This window comes from Quercus suber, unplaced genomic scaffold (genome assembly GCF_002906115.3).
Source record: "Quercus suber isolate HL8 unplaced genomic scaffold, Cork oak 2.0 scaffold_468, whole genome shotgun sequence".
NCBI lineage: Eukaryota > Viridiplantae > Streptophyta > Magnoliopsida > Fagales > Fagaceae > Quercus > Quercus suber.
In genome coordinates this window covers 85,319-104,971 of record NW_027069919.1, presented here as the reverse complement: position 1 = coordinate 104,971, position 19,653 = coordinate 85,319, and the positions used below count along the sequence as shown (strand labels likewise).

The 19,653-nt window shown below is 33.5% G+C and overlaps 1 protein-coding gene across 1 annotated transcript; it reads right to left on the bottom strand.

Moving 5' to 3' along the window:
* Positions 1-12,128: 12,128 nt before the first annotated feature.
* Positions 12,129-15,359, bottom strand: LOC111986362 (ubiquitin-conjugating enzyme E2 32). The gene is made up of 5 exons (XM_024017990.2): positions 15,139-15,359; positions 14,534-14,665; positions 14,354-14,438; positions 12,848-13,011; positions 12,129-12,740 (listed from the first exon to the last, which is right to left on the bottom strand). The coding sequence occupies exons 1-5, from the start codon at positions 15,247-15,249 to the stop codon at positions 12,315-12,317; spliced, it is 918 nt and encodes a 305-aa protein (XP_023873758.1). The 5' UTR covers positions 15,250-15,359; the 3' UTR covers positions 12,129-12,314.
* Positions 15,360-19,653: the final 4,294 nt, after the last annotated feature.

Sequence of the window (19,653 nt, the reverse complement as noted above, 5' to 3'; positions counted from 1 at the left end):
TCCACATTTTTAACCTGTAATGTGCTTGCTTGCTACTCTGAGTCATTTGAATGTGAAATAATTAGGCACATAAATATATATATATATATATATAAGAAAGAGTGAATGAGAGAGAGAGGATTTGGTGCTGACTTGAAGTGCCTTATTCTGGGCGATTTTTTGGACCAAATCACACACAGGGTTTTCACAAACTTCAGGATATCCCGTTATTCTAGTTTACTATCAATATCCAATGCGAAAATATCAACATTTTAAAACATAATAGCGAATATAAGAAAGAAAGAAAGAGGGTGTAAAAATATCATTACTCCTGTGGAAATTTGTGGTAGCTTGATATACAAAAATAAATAAATATGCGGTAGTCTATATGACATTCCACAATAAAGTATGAGTAAAAAGTATATGTTATTAATAACATACAAAAGAAGAAGAAAGACTAAAATCAAGAGAAATAGTCAACAAAGGAGGGAAAAATACTAATAGTCTAAAAGAAAAGGAAGAACATAATAGTGATAGTGTAGTAAAAGTAAAAGCAGTCAACAAAGAAGAAAAAAAGAATAATTTCAAGAAAAATAATAGTTTAAAAGAAAAAATTGATGAAAGAATAAAATCAATTGAAAAATTCATGATATATACCCAAAATGATAGTTTGGCAGAATTAATTAAAAACATAGAAATTTTAAATACACCTTTAGAATTTTTTTTTGAGGGTGAAATACACCTTTAGATATAGATAGAAAAAGAGACATAATAGTTTTAAATACTACTAAGACATCAGATAATGAGAAAAATGACAAACATATTAACAATACTATTTGTCATAAATGTAAAGAATATGGACATACTAAAAAACAATATGATAGACATAATAAAATTGTTAAACAAATCAGTAAATTAGAATTTGAGAAAGATATAATAGATGAATTAATGGCATTATTTAATGTTCATCGAAAAGATATAGACCAAGTTAAGAAAAAGACAGAACTAAAATCAACTAACCCACTTAAAGTCAATAAAAGAAAAAGAAAACTAAAATACATAACAATGAAATTGGTAGATAATCTACCCAATCACCTAAAAGATAAAAATGACTATTTACTAAAATTAAAAGATTCTATAGACATACCTATTACTTGTATTAAGTGTAGAAATTATGGATACCATGTTACAGGATGTGGAAAGAAAGAAAAAGCTAAGAAAGAAAAGACAAAAAAGAAACAAGATGGAGTAAATATAAAACTTGTAACTCTACAAGACTTAATGACAGAAGCAAAAATGGTAAAACAAGAAATAAAAGAAATAAAAGAGGATAATTCCACAAATATAAATGAACAAAATATTGCAGAAATAATAAATTTGAAAGAGTTTTCTAAACCCATGATAGAACCCCCCTTCATTAGAAAAAGATATTTTGGACAATGACAACAATAAACATAATTTCTTGATTTTAGTTGACAGAGTAATTAATAAAGAGTTTTCTTTTATAGAAGTTGCTTTGATAGACTCAAGTGCTGATGTGAATTATATACAAGAAGGACTAATAACTTTAAAAAATTATGAAAGGTTAACTTAGATACTTATAATACTTAATATTTATAAATTACCTAATGTTCACATTTGTAATGACGGTATACGTTTTGATGCTGTTAAAAACCTTTATTCCAAAGTTGTTTTAAGAAATTCCTTTATGGATTTGCTTTACTCCTTTTTAGAAACAAGTGAAGGAATTAAAACTAATGTAACTAATGTACTTTTTAATTTCATCTTACCCCTTATCCCAAAAGAAATTTATACTCTCAATAATGTCACTATCTATAGAACTGAAAGAAGTTTGTCATCTCTAAAGACAGAAATATCACTTGATGATCAATTGACAGATAATGACAAAAAGAAATTTAAACAAGATATAGAGACAAAGATTTGTTCTTATTCTCCCATTACTTTTTTGCATAGACACCGACAAATAATCCAAACACCTTAAGAAAAAGAAATTAGTAGAAAAGGCATAAAAGATGGAAATATGATTGCAGTCTCTTTTAATCAATATGCATGGACTGACGGTTTGATTGATATACCTATCAAGGTTATAATTAATAACATACTTATACTTTTTACAATAGTCTCAAATACTAATATGACAGATGTCCTAATAAAAGAAATCTTGACAGATTCTCATCTCCTAATCATTAAAGAACATATTAATTGTGGTAATTTCTTGAACAAAGACAGATTTAATTTCTTGACAAATAAAGTTAATTATAAGCCCCTGATAGATTTGCCCCAAACTATTATAGTGATTGATAAAAGACTTTATGGTGAAGCTCTATTTCACATAGCAGAGTGAGACATATAGTAAGACATACAAAACAGATAGAATTATAGCAGATTTTGTAAAGTTTTTAAATTCCATACACTCTGACACTGACAGACTTTGTCAGGATTACATTTATACCACTACTCAGTGACAGCACAAAAGTTTAGAGAAAAAAGTTTGTTCTATCATATATGCTCTACATTTTAAAAATAATTTTCTTATAAAACATTATAAAGGAATTTTACAAAAAGACATTGGGGATTTTAAAAATGAATTTGAAAGAAGCTTGGCAAGAAAATATTTATTTTCAAAATGATATTTCAAGACATAATCCTTTTCCCAAAACCCAATTGCAGACTACTATGAATAAAAGACCCTCCAAGGCAGACATGAAAGGAAAGGGCAAGGCACCAGCGATGCAACCCAAACAAATCTGAAAGCCTTCAGTAAAGATTTCGGATAAGCATGAAGGTGTCTTAATTGAGACAATATCCCTTCAGGATACGTTGTTGGCAGAGGCAATGTATTCATGTGGTGAAAAAAGTGAAATTCTGCAAGAAGTGCTCCGCATTGATCTCACTTTTCAGAACGGAGAATTTACAGACCTTCCTTTTCATATTAAAGTACTTCTTAATAATCTTCAAGCAGCTTTCACCCTCAGATAGAAACCTTTATTCCAACAAACCCTTAAGGCTTTGGAATTACATCTTGTTAGTACCAGTGCATTTATTGAAGCACTCGGTTGTCAACTCCCTGGCAACGAGGATGGAGATTCAATCTCCACAAAGATAGAATCACAATCTCTAAAAAGCCATATTATGGAAACAAGCTTTTCAAAGCTCCACCCTAAGATTCAGCAAAAAAGAAGACTTGCCATTAGAACTTTACCTCTTGAAATCCAACAGAATATACTAACTCATAAAGCCATAACTAGTTCTTATGACAGATGGATGTATCTTTTTAAAGTATTAGTCTCTACAACATTTATCAGAACAGAGGACATGATAGATGATACATGGCTATCTCATAATCTTACCACTAGACATATATGGCTTCAATGATGCTTTAGCATTGAACACAAACAACTTTTTTTTTTTTTAATTTTCTTTAATGTTAGACATACATTCTTCCATTGATCTCATCACTTAATATAAATTATTTTGTTTTAACTTGTCACAAAATCTATATTATTATGATCATAACCTTTATGCTAAACAAAAGTTGAAGTTCCTTTACTAACCATACTCCATTACTTGGACTTTGGGCTTTGTTTTATGCTTAAAGTATATTAGTAGACATTGTTGAGTTTCGAGCTTGACTCATAAAAACAAGCTTTGGTCTAATAAAGCCACCCCCCAGTGGTTGACAAGTGACATGCTCAAAAAAAAAATTCCCCAATATAAGGCATTTTGGATATTTAGGAAGGTATTTTTGTTATTTTAGATGTTTGGGGGGTATTTAAGTCATTTTATGGGTTTTAAAGACATTTTGATCATTTTAGAAACTTAAGGTATTTTAGTCACTTCATTAGTTTAAGTTGTTCAAGTTATTTTGGAGTGTGACCACAATTTCTAAAATTCAATGGGCTAAGATGTTATTTCAAATGCAAGGATTTCAATGTTTAAATCTTTCAAGGTTTAAATCAAAGTATTAATTTTAATCACTCAAACCCAAATCCGCCCAAATCTTGCTATCTGGACACATTGATAAAGAATTGTTGAGTTGAGCATATCATTGTTGGTCTGGGTCTTGAGATTTTTGAGGCAAATGAGAGTCTTAAAGCATTAATATCAATCTCCAACATTTTAGCTAAAATAACTCCAAAAACTTCACCTTTGTTATTTTAACAAATGGACATATAAATCACTCTAAATATTTATCTCTCTACTCTATTTATATATTATTTTTTATCTTTCTAAAAATAAATATAATTTGTTTTCTCCTCCCCACCCTTTTGGCAGCAACACACCATAGGTCCATATCACACTTTCAACATCACTGCCTATAGTGGGTAAAAATATGGTACTATTGACTTTCCTACAATAAATTTTTTATTTGAAGGAAGCTCTGTTGAAATTGAGTACATCGTGAGGATGTCATCAGTAAAAGATACTTTAAAGGGTTAGAATGTATACCTAGTTGTGGGGTCATGGGCCCAGATTGTACTACCGGATTTTGGGCTTAAAGCCCAAGCCGAGGATAAAGGGTCGTCCGAGGATGAGTAAGTATAGCCAAGGAAACCCATGCTAGTGGATAAGGAAGACAATATTGAACATAATGACCTAGGAGTTTTTGCCGAGGATGAGTAAGTATAGCCAAGGAAACCCATGCTAGTGGATAAGGAAGACAATATTGAACATAATGACCTAGGAGTTTTTGCCGAGGATGAATTTGTCCTCGGCTAGCCAAGGCCGAGGTCTGTAAAGGATACTTGCTATCTAGAGGTGCGATCCATGAAACTCTGGAAATATGGATAAGCGTTGCAGGAACAAAAGATAAAAGAATCCCAAAATATCTTGGGAAAAGCTGCTGTCACCGCATTGAATGCACCCCAGCTAACTCCCTGGCCACATTAATGAGGAAGTGACCTCTGCACAGTATTATTGCAGCCTTGCAACCACCCCAGAAAACTGCTAGAGGGGGCTGATGGGACAAGTATCAGGATAAACCATCAACTGTCCACGTGTTGGGTAAAGGTGAAGGAATAGATGTAGTATAAATAAGGGTAGAGACTTAGAGAAAGGGGGACCGGAAAAATAGAGAAGAGGCATTGTAGCAATCTAAATTGCACTTGTACTCTGTATTAGTCAATTTATATGGAGACCTACCTCCTCAGACAGTGAGTTCGTCTCCTCGGACAATGAATTCGTTCGGCTCTATGTCCCTAGTTCTTGCTTAATCATCTCCTACGTCCATACTAGCCGTTGTCCAATTCATTAGTGCATAGTTCTTTAACCCACTATTTACAAATTCATTGTACTGGGCTCACTGATCCAAGATCCCATATACCTTGGGCTTGAGCTGCAAAATGTGTCCCTACACTAGTAAAATCAAAGAATGTATATCTGTCAAAGGGAGTCCTTGGTCTAATGCACCTCGGCCAAGTCAGAGAGAGTACTTGGGAAGGTTTGAGAGAGTGCTCCGAAAGGTCACCTCGGCCAAAGGGAATCCTTGGCCCAATGCACCTCGGCCAAGTTAGAGGGAGTACCTGTTAAGGTCTGAGAGAGTGCTTTGGAAGGTCTCCTCAGCCAAAGGGAGTCCTCAGCCTAATGCACCTCAGCCAAGTTAGAGGGAGTATCGAGGAAGGTCTGAGGGAGTATGTTGGAAGGTTACCTTGGCCAAAGGGAGTCCTTAGCCCAATGCACCTCGGCCAAGTCAGAGGGAGTACCTAGGAAGGTTTAAGGGAGTACTCTGGAAGGTCACCTCAGCCAAAAGGAAATAATCCCTCAAAGGGTTAGAGCTCTAAGAGAATTAAAAAGGAGGAGAGAGAGAGAGAGAGAGAGAGAGAGAGAATTTGTCCCCTTTTCCAAATGGTCTCTCCCCCTTTTATAATGAAGATCTTTGCATGGCCAGCCATGTGGCTAATTTAGGCTTAATGTACAGAACATGTATCATGCATGTCTCTTTTGGCATTACGTGTGCCTAATTTTAATATGTTGAATATGGTTAAGGGAAATTGGAGTGGTTGCATTCATTTTTGTTAAAAATGGGACCCCCCCCCCCCCTCAACACTACCCAAACCACTTGCACCACCATTCCTGCACCATCATTCACAACAAACAAAATCACAAAAGTCAGTGAAATCACAAAATCACAAAACCCAATTAGATCAGAAAAATCACAAATCCAATGAAACCCATTAAACCTAGCACTGCGAACCCACAGAACCCAGACCAATGAAACCCACCTTTAAGGTCACACCACCAAATCACTGGCCGCTGTTAAAAGAAAGAGGGAATTGCATATGACTCAAGCATGTAGAGAATCTTGAGAGAGTCGTCGACGGTCAGATTGTGTGGTGGTCAAAGGTGGTCTGATCTATGGCTTGCTATGAGAGAGAGCGAGTGAGTGAGAGAAAAGAATATTAAAAAAAAGAAAAAGGTTTAGTTTTGGAAAGGAACAATGCTCATTAGATGTGGCTTGGTGTTGTACAATGTTAATTTATTTAATTTAATTAAATTTTTTTTTCCAGTTTATTGAGTCTAATGTATAAGCTTTTTGTGTGTCTTTAGCTAAATTTTTAGCATAAGGACTAGCCTAATGCAAATGCTCTTAGTCTTAGTCCCATAAGTCACAAGTTTTTCCTAAGATCTAGTTTGTTTAGTTCTTAATTCAAATAAGGTGATTTAGATGAGTTTTGAGTTAATGAAAGTCATGTGTATAAAAATAACTACACAATAGCACATATCTTTCATCATCATTTAGTTTCAGTTGTGTGTGTGAGTTTAAAGGCCTTGCTTAAGCCTTCAAGAGTTAAACCCTTTTGAAGGTTTAAGTATTGTAAGTCTTAATAAAAAAAAGAAAAAAAGAAAAAAAAAAAAAAGGACTAGCCTGATGCAAATGCTCTTAGTCTCAGTCCCATAAGCCACAAGTTTTTCCTAAGATCTAGTTTGTTTAGTTCTTAATTCAAATGAAGTGATTTAGATGAGTTTTAAGTTTATGAAAGACGTGTATAAAAATAACTACACAATAGCACATATCTTTCATTTATTAGTGGGGTAATTAGTTTTTGCTGAAATGTCTCACATTTATTGGATTTTGATACCACTTACATGGTTTTATTTGATACTAAATAAGTATCAAATACCTTTAGAAGATATATTGAGTTCTGTATTCTCCTTCAGTTCTATAGGAGAAGGCGCCGCGCGTGAGTGACATAGAGAGGCATAGACCAAAACCAGACTAGTATATAATCTACAGGGTAAGTAGTTTTGCATGCATGTGGATTGTTGTGCGTGCTACTAATATATTGCATTGTTTGCTAATTTACTCCAAATTCTATTTCTGAGTCTTATAGATCACGTTCTTTACTCCATTGTGTAAACTTAAAATTTTTTGTATTGTTAAGCATTAAACAACTATTTTATCTTAAGATCTATAACTATCATGGATTTCACATTGATATAAAACACAATAAAATAGTCATGAGACTTATCTGGATCCATTGATGCAATTCTCTTAAGATCCAGTGAATAATAATAGGGTAAAATACCATTTTCGTCCCTAAACTATCACAAAAGTTCGTTTTTCGTCCCTAAACTTTCAAAAGTTCGTTTTTCGTCCCTGAACTATCACAAAAGTTCGTTTTTCGTCCCTAAACTTTCAAAAGTTCTATTTTCGTCCCTAAACTTTTCCAAACGTATTGATTTTCGTCCCTCCGTCTGATGGAGTGCTGACGTGGCTTTGACAGTGTGCTGATGTGAGAGGGACGAAAATCAATACATTTGAAAAAGTTTAGGGACGAAAATAGAATTTTTGAAAGTTTAGGGACGAAAAACGAACTTTTGTGATAGTTTAGGGACGAAAAATGAACTTTTGAAAGTTTAGGGACGAAAATGATATTTTACCCATAATAATATTTCCCTCTAGTCTATAATGGGAAAACTAAATACCTTTATGAGTAGAGAGAAGTAGTTTTTTAGTTTACTTTAATCTCCACTTCACCATCAAAGTTGGAGCCACCTTAGGAAACCACTTTTCTAATTGACCAATCAGATAAGATACTAATAGATATGTTTTTATATCCCATTAAACCTCTAACTTATCACATGTGCCTTATAAAGTGGGTCACCAAATTAATTAATAAATTAATTTAGTCTTACACACAGGGCATGGAGACTGACAAGGATATTTTTAGGAAGAAATAAGAGAAGCTGACGAATCCATTGAGCCCATTAGCTTCAGACGCATGTGAAATAGTGCAGAATTGACAATGCCATAAGTTGACGACATCACCTCAATACTTGACGGTAGCTACATGAGACGACGAGGATTCCTAGGCCAATGAGAAGAGAGAAGCTGATGGGGGTAAAAGAAGCCGACGTGAATAAAGAGCATGATGGGTCCAGCATGGCCTTGCTTGACCTCCATAGATATCTATACAAGGAAATATCTTGCACTCCACGATTAATCCTAATCAAGAGAAGCCCTATAAGGAAAGAATCCCGCCAATTACACGCATTTATAAGGATCTTGAGCACGTGAGGACTGTGTGGCTCATTGACGATTTTCGACATCATCATCAAGGACCATTGATTTTGAGACATCCACAACCACAACCGTGGCTCAAGACGTTAACCACGATATGTCTGTGGAGGAAAGCATGTTGTTCAGAAATATGGAAGCGTCTGATTTCCCTCCATGCAGGGTTCGATATTTCAATCTAAAGCTTGACATTGTTGCAATCTTGGCATCCCAGGAAGCCAAAAAATTCCAATCTTTAACTTGTGAAACACAAATAGGGGATATAAGCACCGAAGATGAAGCTAGTAGACTTTTAGCCGAGATGCATAACACGATGAAAGAAGTTGCGGAATCAGAATTTTACAGCAAGATGACTGATCAGCTGAGAAACGACCCAGATATTCAAAGCAACCTTAAACGTGTTTTAGGATCACGTTCGCACGTTTTGATGGTGATTTATGCTCTTGGTAGTATTGAGTATAGTTATCGTTCACAATATCAACTTGCTATAGCGCTCTTATTGAAGAATGACTTTTCTACATGGATTGGAGAAATAGAAGTGTTTGATCCAATGTTTTCTCCTTGTGATTGTTTGGTAATGGACGAGCTAGGATGCAAGGTTCTCTCAGTTAATGAGCAGTGTCGAAGGGAAGTTAAGAAACCAACGTTGTTCTATACGCCTTATGCCGAGAGGTGTCATATAAGTAATGTGTTGGACGCAAACTGGTGTCCTTCTCAGATTAATACTATGATTTTACTGTGCGTATGTCCTGGTCAACACCACTTCGACTTCATTAAGAAGTATATGTCAGAATTTAAGATCTGTGGACTTGAAAATAAAAAAGCTGGCTGGGTATTTACCAATTTTTTTTGGACCTTTTTCAATGTAGAACCTGAACTTGACATGGAAACTTTATTTCCAGGTAATTGCAATTTATCTATTTCACTTTTTCCTGATGCATTATTACATTTTATTAGTATTAGAGTTTTTGTTGGGATGGTGAGGACAGAAAAGGTGGAGAGAAAATGGAAGTACAGTAAAATTAACGTCTATAGCAGAAAGTCTAACCCTTGAATGACAACATGTTTACAATGTAAAATTGCTTATTAAAATTAATAGGGATAGCTAACCTAAGATTGTAGTTAGGATTGAAATTATTTTAATTGCTTTACAAGTGATTGTTGTATGGATCTACAATAAATGAGTTTGGACATCTTATAAACTATAATGTTGTGGACATATTATTTATCTATCTTTGATCCTCATGTTTATGTTTGTTCATGATGAAGGCCAATTTTCAAAATGTTTATGTTTGTTTATGATGAAGGCCAATTTTCAAAAGAGATACGGAGGAAACAAGGTATAATGAAGAATAAGTTTCTTAAGAAACAGGGTGACTACATACATCTTAGAAAGTAAGTTTCTCCCGTTTGGTAAACCCAAATGTTTTCTTTAATTTATCTTTTCTAAAAGAGATCATTTGAACAGTACTTGATTTGTCGATTAAAGGTATTCCTCGCTTGTTTTAATTTTACCACGGGTTAGAGCCATCGAAATGAAAATAATCAATCAATTACTTTTCTTAAATTTTCAGTTGTGGCGAGTTCTTTTTCTCCGAAACTTTCTTGTGGAATGATGACTTTGAGGAATGTAGGGATATAGACTACCGGATACCTCGTAGGCACCGTTGCTTGTGGCAACCACCACACACTGGTTGGATAAAGCTAAATTTCAGTGGAAAGGGTCATGATAAGAACAGTCCCGCAGGTTTTGGTGGCATCTTTCGGAATAAGTTTGAAGACCGTATGGTTGTTTATAGTGGTAATCTTGGTGAAGCAGATACAACAGTTGCAAGTGTGGAGGGTTTGAAGCAAGGATTGAGGTGTTTGCAATATATGCCTCCTGTGAGAAGGTTGGTCGTGGAGGGGAACGATCCTAGTGTTACTCGATGGGTTAGTAAGAATGGCATTGAGCCTCCAATGAAGATTCGTGAAGACTTACTCGAAATTTTTGATTTGTTTCGTAACATGGATATTGTGGTTTATGATGTTTATGAGGAGGCCAACTCGTTAGCAATTGAATTGGCAAACAGAGGATCTAAATTGCATAATCTTCGCATTTGGGTTGCTCCATCTTAGTGGACAATTCTATGGTATTCTGTAACTTTTTGGGAGCATGATATATGTTGTAGTGTAATGGTCCTTTAATTTTGAAAGAGTTTGTTTTGTAGAGATGTGAAAAGTAATGCAACAAATGGTTTTGGAGCTGATTTTGTAAAAATCCTCTCATTCAAAATCCCACATATTTTTAACTTTTGGGCTACCATTGAACCTATCCTTTGATGCACGTATTTAATTTGACATCCGTAAAGCCTACCAGTGATATTTCCTAGTATTTGCTTTGGTTGCATATTTGAATTGTGTCATTTTAGGGAGTTGTACAGCTTCGCCATGTAGGTTGTTTTTTCTAGGGAGTCTAAATCTTCTGTCCCACTTTTCCTGCTCTACTCTATACTCCACCAATAAATATTTGCCACGTGTTCACCTAATTAATTAAATATTACTATTAATTAATAACTGTAGTATTAATAAGTCAATAATGATAGTATTTAATTAATTAGGTGAACATGTGGCAAGTATTTATTGGTGGAGTATATAGTGGAGCAGAAAAAGTGGGACAGAAGATTTGGAGTCTTCTCTAGGAGCCTATGAGGAGCTGACTTGAGAAACATGGTGTGCCTTGCTTAGATTATATTCATGAGTATTTGGCACTTAAAATATCATTAAAACAGGATTTGAACATAATTATAAATAAATAAATTAAAAAAAAAAAAAAAAAAGAGCTAGGAAGACACCTTATGCAATATTAAACCTTGTTAGAGCATACTGTACAACAATCTTCACCAAATTTCTACGAGCATATTGTTCAACAATCATCACTGTATTCTCACTGTTAATCAAACTTATACAAGCATATTATTCAACAATCTTGACTGTATTTTCACTGTTAATCAAACTTCTACAAACTTGCTGTACAACATTTTAGGAAACATAGCTTCAACATATGACTTTAAGGGTCAGTTTGATTGGAATGGTAGAAAGGTAAGAGAATAAAAAATAGGGAATAGATAAAAAAGTGGGAGGATAGAAGATAACTAGTTCTCTCATTTGTATTTGGTTCAGACGATGGAAAAGTGAAAAAATGAAAAACTCATTTGTTTGATTAAAAAGAAAAATGAGAGGTTAAAAAATAAAATTAATATAAATTTACTCTTATACCCTTATTACATTAAACAAGGTGTAAATTTCTCCCCTATTTTCCACTCCCAACCAAACACTCTCCTCTTCCATTTTCACCCCTCTTTTATCTCCCAAATTGTCCATCCTTTCAATAATCATCCCAACTAAACATAGCCTAACAGCCAATTAATGTTGTATATCCAACAATCAGGCACAATGTGGCGTATAGAGTAGCACAGAACTTAGAAGCAATGCAAAGGTCATTCAATTATATTCCTACTTGGCAGCGGTATAAATTTGACTAAAACTGAGTCGAAAATTCGTATAATCGTCTATTGGCTTTTGCCTGCATAAAATAGCTCAGAACACACACACCACAAGATGATCATGCTTACAATTTCAAATGGGTTGCATATCCATTTTATTAGTTACAGTAACTGGGAATATTGTCAAGAAGATCATAATATATATTACAAACTCTTCCAACTTAGATGAAAACCTTAAATAGAGATATATATTCCAATAACTATACTGCATTTATCTTGAATTGTAATGCCAGCTTACATCATCTACATATCTAAGAGCCGTCCATGAACAGGGCACCATGTCCGCTAGATTTCAAAAACTTTTTCAGCAAAAGAACAACAATTGCAATGGTAAGTCCAACAGCAGCCAATGTAAACAAGCGATCATCAGCTGCCTTATGAGCCCTGTTTTCTGGCTTTGGCAGCAGCTGATCAGCCAGGTCACTGGATGGAACCTCCCTTGTTGCCCTAACATTAGCAGGGCTGGTATCAGTATTTACAGGGACCTCATGCACTTCTTCAACAATCCTGTCCCCTACAGCTACTGGTGGATTTTGGACCTCTCCAGTGGGTATGGCCCCAGCATTTTGCAAATTCTCCTGAGCTTCACCATCTATGTTTGTAGGTTGTTCTTCGGGAGCCTGTGAAGAGTTGACTTGAGGAACAGGGGGTGCCTTGCTTAGCATACATTCATGAATCTGTGGTATTTAAAATATCATTAGAACAGGATTTGACCATATATATCTTCTATACAAAATAAATAAATAAATCCTGAGCTGGGAAGACAATTTAAGCCGCACTTTACCTCGTCAATTAGCTTCTGACGTTCAGGGGTCCCAAATTTTGGGGGTGCTTCACGTGATTTGATGGCCAGAGTTCGCCTCTCTTCCTTCTTGTAGTCCAGCGAGCCCAGTGCTCCATTTGGGTTGGTGGGCATGAATGCAATAAGTGCAACTAGTGCAGTCCGCACTGCCAACAGCAACAGCATTAGCCAGGTGAGAAAGGATAGCCAGAATGCTCAATTTTCAAGTAATGAAAAACTCATTATTACTCATTTTTGACTGATGAGTGATGAGTATGAGAACATCAGTCATCATTAATCATTAAGGTAAAGATAGGCTGCAAAAATGATGAAAATGTAAGGGTTTGACATTTTATAAATTGCCAGATGAATTCCAATCAAGCAAACAGTCACTAAGTATTGATCATATTATAGCTGTTGTTCATCTAATACCGTGGGCATGAATGCAATTTGGGTTGGTGGGCATGAATGCAATAAGTGCAACTAGTGCAGTCCGCACTGCCAACAGCAACAGCATTCGCCAGGTGAGAAAGGATAGCCAGAATGCTCAATTTTCAAGTAATGAAAAACTCATTATTACTCATTTTTGACTGATGAGTGATGAGTATGAGAACATTAGTCATCATTAATGATTAAGGTAAAGATAGGCTGCAAAAATGATGAAAATGTAAGGGTTTGACATTTTATAAATTGCCAGATGAATTCCAATCAAGCAAACAGTCACTAAGTATTGATCATATTATAGCTGTTGTTCATCTAATACCGTGGGCATGAATGCAATTTGGGTTGGTGGGCATGAATGCAATAAATGCAACTAGTGCAGTCCGCACTGCCAACAGCAACAGCATTAGCCAGGTGAGAAAGGATAGCCAGAATGCTCTTTTCAAGTAATGAAAAACTCATTATTAGTCATTTTTGACTGATGAGTGACAAGTATGAGAACATCAGTCATCATTAATCATTAAGGTAAAGATAGGCTGCAAAAATTACGAAAATGTAAGGGTTTGACATTTTATAAATTGCCAGATGAATTCCAATCAAGCATACAGTCACTAAGTATTGATCAAATTTTAGCTGTTGTTCATCTAATACCGTGTCCACCCCATAGACAAGGGTCAAGGCAACAACATAAACATATATTTGTCCTAGAAAAGCTTATAAGTAGATTAATATTTAATGTTGTCATGGGCTAGGCAACCCAACTCCAATGTCATGCCAATCACGGTCCACAAGGTAGGGATGGCTAAAATTCCCTGCCCTGCTCAACCTTCCCTACCCCACTCTGCCCCGTACTGCCAACAGCACAAGCTTAGGACATATTCCAAAAAACAAAGGTTAGAACTTAGGAGAAGAAATTTCCTAAAGATATTTAGCATGTTCGTAACATACACACAAGCGTATATACATACAGCAATCGTAACCAACTATAGTGTTTCCCAATCTTATACTAAACTTCTGGTCATAATTTAACACAAACATCAAACACGCCTCTAGAAGAATGAAATTTACCACTCCATGATGGCTGCCAGTGCTCGGGATGATGATTCGATATGCTTAAGCAAATCTTGGTCTGGGTTTCAAAACGACCATTTGGCTGAAAAGAATGGAGATTAAATGAATGAATCGCGTGATAAAAAAGAAGATAGTAACATGACAGAATTAGTTCAGACAGAGAGACCGAAATCTTACTGTCAACAACATAAATGATGGAGGCTTGAATGGATATTCAGCCGGCAACTGGATCCGTCCATGATAGATTCCTCCCTCGAATTCAGTTTCCCCAGGTCCTCTAATTGCAAATTGCCACTCAAATATATTCTCCTGAAAAAAAAAAAAAAAAAAAAAAAAACCTTAAATTTCTACTAATAAAAACATAAGTAGAACAAATTAAACCTTAAACCCAACTGATTACATTAGCCAGTATTGTTAAGACGCATTTAATACTCTACTAAACGATTATTTTTCACCTTTCTCATAAATCAAATCAAATTCTCAAACATAATATATAAGAAATAAAAAAAAATAAAAATCACATTCTCAATTAGCACATTACAGCTCATAATTAAATATTTAAAAAAAGGAAAAAAAAAACAATTTCAATCATTTAAATTCAGCTATATTATTATTGAAATTAAAGCACAGATCTGAAAAAGCACTACTACTCTGAAAACCTAACAATAAATTAAAAACGATTCGAATCCATTAGAGCTATATATATATATATATATCAGAAAAAATTAGATTAATCGAATTAGAAATTCAAAAAAGAAAAAGAAAAAAGTGAAAGTTTATACCTCGAGAGGTAGACTCATGAAATCATCGGAAGGATTAGATTGCATCTCTTTGACCTCCTGTAGAATACGCTTCACCGCCGGGTTCTTGAGATTGTACTTGTCCTCCGCCATTAGATCTGATCTGATCAATCCACCACCGCCGGCGGATTCAACAAGCCTATACGTATAAATACACAGAGAGATTTTCACGGTGTGTTTTGTTTGTTACGAACACGAAGAAAATGAATTTGATGGTGCTTTTTTATTCATGGTTAAGATAGAGACCCGAGTGAGAGGACATTGGCTCTGTAGCTGACACGTCATCCCAACCGCGTTTGCTTACGTGTCGGTGTTTTATTGGAATTTCGTCTTGACTCTTTTTAGTCCTCCACTTCGATTCGGTATTTTTTTTTTTTTGGTTTCCCCTCAAAACTTTCGACCGAAGCTAATTATTGTTTACGACGGATGAGCCCATTGCAAGGTAAACCATTGATCTAGGAAGTTTTTTTAAAGTACTGATACTCAAACTTAAACTAAGAAGCTCCCAGTTAAATCCAAAATAGCCACTCTGAGACCGAATACTCAACCACTCGGTCAACCCTACTAGTTCGATTAGATTCAGTATCTATCACTTTATAGTCTCTTTAACTATTAAAATCAACCCATAAAAATAAAAAAATAAATAAAATAAATAAAAAACTATTAAAATCAAGTTTTACCAAAAATAAAATAACAATAAAAATCAAGTTCTACCAAAAATAAAATAACAATAACAAATTTTAAACATGTTAATGTCATCATAAAATTTTCTCTTCATAAAAAAAATTAATAAATTGACTTGATTTTGAAGTTTTTTTTACAATAACTTTTTTTTTTTAATCCGTTTAGACAGAAAAGGCATGAATATATATAACTGAAATATAAACAAAGATTTGCTACCCTATCAAGGGAAACCATATTTACGTGTGCTTCATCTACTACATATGTTAATTTTGTTAAAATTTAAATGAAATTGAGATATAACAATGAAATGGAATTGATTTTGAAAGTTAAAAACTAAATTGATACAACAACTACTAAAGGACTACATTGACATAATTAATAGTTGAATGACGAAATTAAAATTTATCTCATAGTTGGAGGTAAGTTAGCAAAAAAAAAAAAAAAAAAAACCTTGTTTCAAAAATTGAACTGACGAATTGTGATCGATCATTGTACGGTAATTAAAAAAAAAAAAAAAAAAAAAAAAAAAAAAAAAACCCTTAAATTTCTACTAATAAACAACATAAGTAGAACAAATTAAACCTTAAACCCAACTGATTACATTAGCCAGTATTGTTAAGACGCATTTGATACTCCACTAAACGATTATTTTTCATCTTTCTCATAAATCAAATCAAATTCTCAAACATAATATAAGAAATAAAAAAATAAAAATCACATTCTCAATTAGCGCATTACAGCTCATAATTAAATATTTAAAAAAAGGAAAAAAAAAAACAATTTCAATCATTTAAATTCAGCTATATTATTATTGAAATTAAAGCACAGATCTGAAAAAGCACTACTACTCTGAAAACCTAACAATAAATTAAAAACGATTCGAATATATATATATCAGAAAAAATTAGATTAATCGAATTAGAAATTCAAAAAAAAAAAAAAAAGTGAAAGTTTATACCTCGAGAGGTAGACTCATGAAATCATCGGAAGGATTAGATTGCATCTCTTTGACCTCCTGTAGAATACGCTTCACCGCCGGGTTCTTGAGATTGTACTTGTCCTCCGCCATTAGATCTGATCTGATCAATCCACCGCCGCCGGCGGATTCAACAAGCCTATACGTATAAATACACAGAGAGATATTTACGGTGTGTTTTGTTTGTTACGAACACGAAGAAAATGAATTTGATGGTGCTTTTTTATTCATGGTTAAGATAGAGACCCGAGTGAGAGGACATTGGCTCTGTAGCTGACACGTCATCCCAACCGCGTTTGCTTACGTGTCGGTGTTTTATTGGACAAATTTCGTCTTGACTCTTTTTAGTCCTCCACTTCGATTCGGTATATATATATATATATATATTTTTTTTTTCCCCTCGAAACCTTTGTTCAGAAATTAATCACTGTTCATAATGGGTGAGCCCATAGTAGGATAAATCATTAACCCACGAAATTTTTTCAAAGTACTGATACTCAGACTTAAACTAGGGAGTTCCTAATCAAATCTAAGATAGTCACTTTGAAATCGAGTACCCAATCACTTGACCAACCCCACTAGTTCGATTGGATTCAGTATCTATCACTTTATAGTCTCTTTAACTATTAAAATCAACCCATAAAAATAAATAAAATAAATAAAAAACTATTAAAATCAAGTTTTACCAAAAATAAAATAACAATAAAAATCAAGTTCTACCAAAAATAAAATAACAATAACAAATTTTAAACATGTTAATGTCATCATAAAATTTTCTCTTCATAAAAAAATTAATAAATTGACTTGATTTTGAAGTCTTTTTTACAATAACTTTTTTTTTTTTTTAATCCGTTTAGATAGAAAAGGCATGAATATATATAACTGAAATATAAACAAACATTTGCTACCCTATCAAGGGAAACAATATTTACGTGTGCTTCATCTACTACATATGTTAATTTTGATAAAATTAAATGAAATTGAGATATAACGGTGAAATGGAATTGATTTTGAAAGTAAAAAACTAAATTGATACAACAACTACTAAAGGACTAAATTGACATAATTAATAGTTGAATGACGAAATTAAAATTTATCTCATAGTTGGAGGTAAGTTAGCAAAAAAAAGAACCTTGTTTCAAAAATTGAACTGACGAATTGTGATTGATCATTGTACGGTAATTAAAACATAATATCTTAACAATTACAACAAAGTTGAGAAACTTTTTGTTTCAATATATATTTTGATTTTGGTAACAGGTAATTCCATCGTGTAAGCCACATATCAACAGCATTTAAATAAGGATAAAAGCACACCCTATTACACACTTTTTTTGAACTAAAACCGTAAGTTAAAGATATGGTTCCACTTGAAATTGTGTCTTAAACTCACAATTTTAGTTCAAAAAAGTGTGTGAAATTGTGTCTTCAACTCACAATTTAATTAAAAAAAAGTGTGTGTAACAACGTGTGTTTAATAAACAATTCCCTTTAAATAAATATGAATGAGTGTTATATTAGTTTCTATTTAATATATATTGATGATGTGAGAAAATTTGAATCTTTTTTTTAATGAATGATTAGGATTTTAAAACTCATTGATTGAGTTACTTTGAAGAAATGAGGGAACTTAAAGATAGAAAATAACTCCTATTAATGAAAAGATGAGAAAGAGTTGCTTGATCTTGTTTTGAAAAACATTGTTCAAACCCTACAATGGCTTACTACCAATATTAATTAATCAAAACTTAAACCAAGTATTTATTTAGTCATGATCCAAACAGAGTAATAATCGTGGATAAACGATAAAGCAAATAAATTGCAAACACACGCACTGAAAAACAATCATATATTCACGAAGTGAAAACCATTAGGTAAAAACACTCTAGTGCCATTCCTAAATCACCAAATTAACTTAAAAGTTGTTGCAGTACAAATGATACTCGACTTCCTATATGCGTAGTCAAACTAAGCACTTGAACTCTCTACTTTTGCCTTATCTCCAACAGAAGTATGGTGATTTTTGTGTTTGGAATACTCAATCTCTCCAAAAAGAAAAAGTTTCAAATCGAAAGGGTTAGAAGAAAGAAAAAGAAAGAAGGGAAAAAACAAAAAAACAAAGCTCTCAAGGTTTTACTTCATTTTTCAGTGATTCATCCTTCTCTCAAAAATAGTGTTGTAACAGAGTTTTATAGAAGTAGGGTTTAGGCTTGAGGTGGCTATACAAACTTTCCTAAAAGCAAATCTTGGAATTTATTCTCTAAGAAGGCCTTGTGAGTGTTTGTTGAGAGTTTCTATCTGATTCTCACTCGACCAAGGTCTTCAATCTTGCATAACAAACAAAAACTTCAACTTTCAACCCCCATTACCACAACACATATTACAATTACAAAACCCCAAAAATTACAAGTAAATTTGTCACAGAATTAGCCAACAATAAAAATCCTAATATGTTTGATAAAATGCAAAAGAAAGCAATTAATGTACAAGTGAGGAATGGTAAGTTTCAAATTGAATGAACAAAAAAAAGGTAGAGAATTACAAATGATATTAATAAAAGTAGTAAATTATGAAAATAATAACTCAACAAACCAAAAATACAAGAGACATATAATAGAAACTATGATTTCAGATAGAATATAATAATGAAAAAGAATATATGTGATTAACTTTTTTTTTTTTTTTTTTTAATATAATAATAAAAAAGAATACATGTGATTAACTCTTTTTTTTTTTTTTTTTTTTGATACAAGATGGAATTTCTACTCTAGCCTAATCTAAGTGTATATGTGTGTGAAGCTCCCTCCTTGAGACTTGAACCCTAACCCTTGCCCCCC

Coding starts and splice junctions, on each gene's coding strand:
- LOC111986362 (XM_024017990.2), bottom strand. CDS start 15,249: ATGGCGGAGGACAAGTACAATCTCAAGAACCCGGCGGTGAAGCGTATT. Junction 14,439..14,533: donor CATCATTTATGTTGTTGACA/GTAAGATTTCGG, acceptor CATTCTTTTCAG/CCAAATGGTCGTTTTGAAAC. Junction 12,741..12,847: donor GTCAGAAGCTAATTGACGAG/GTAAAGTGCGGC, acceptor TAAATACCACAG/ATTCATGAATGTATGCTAAG.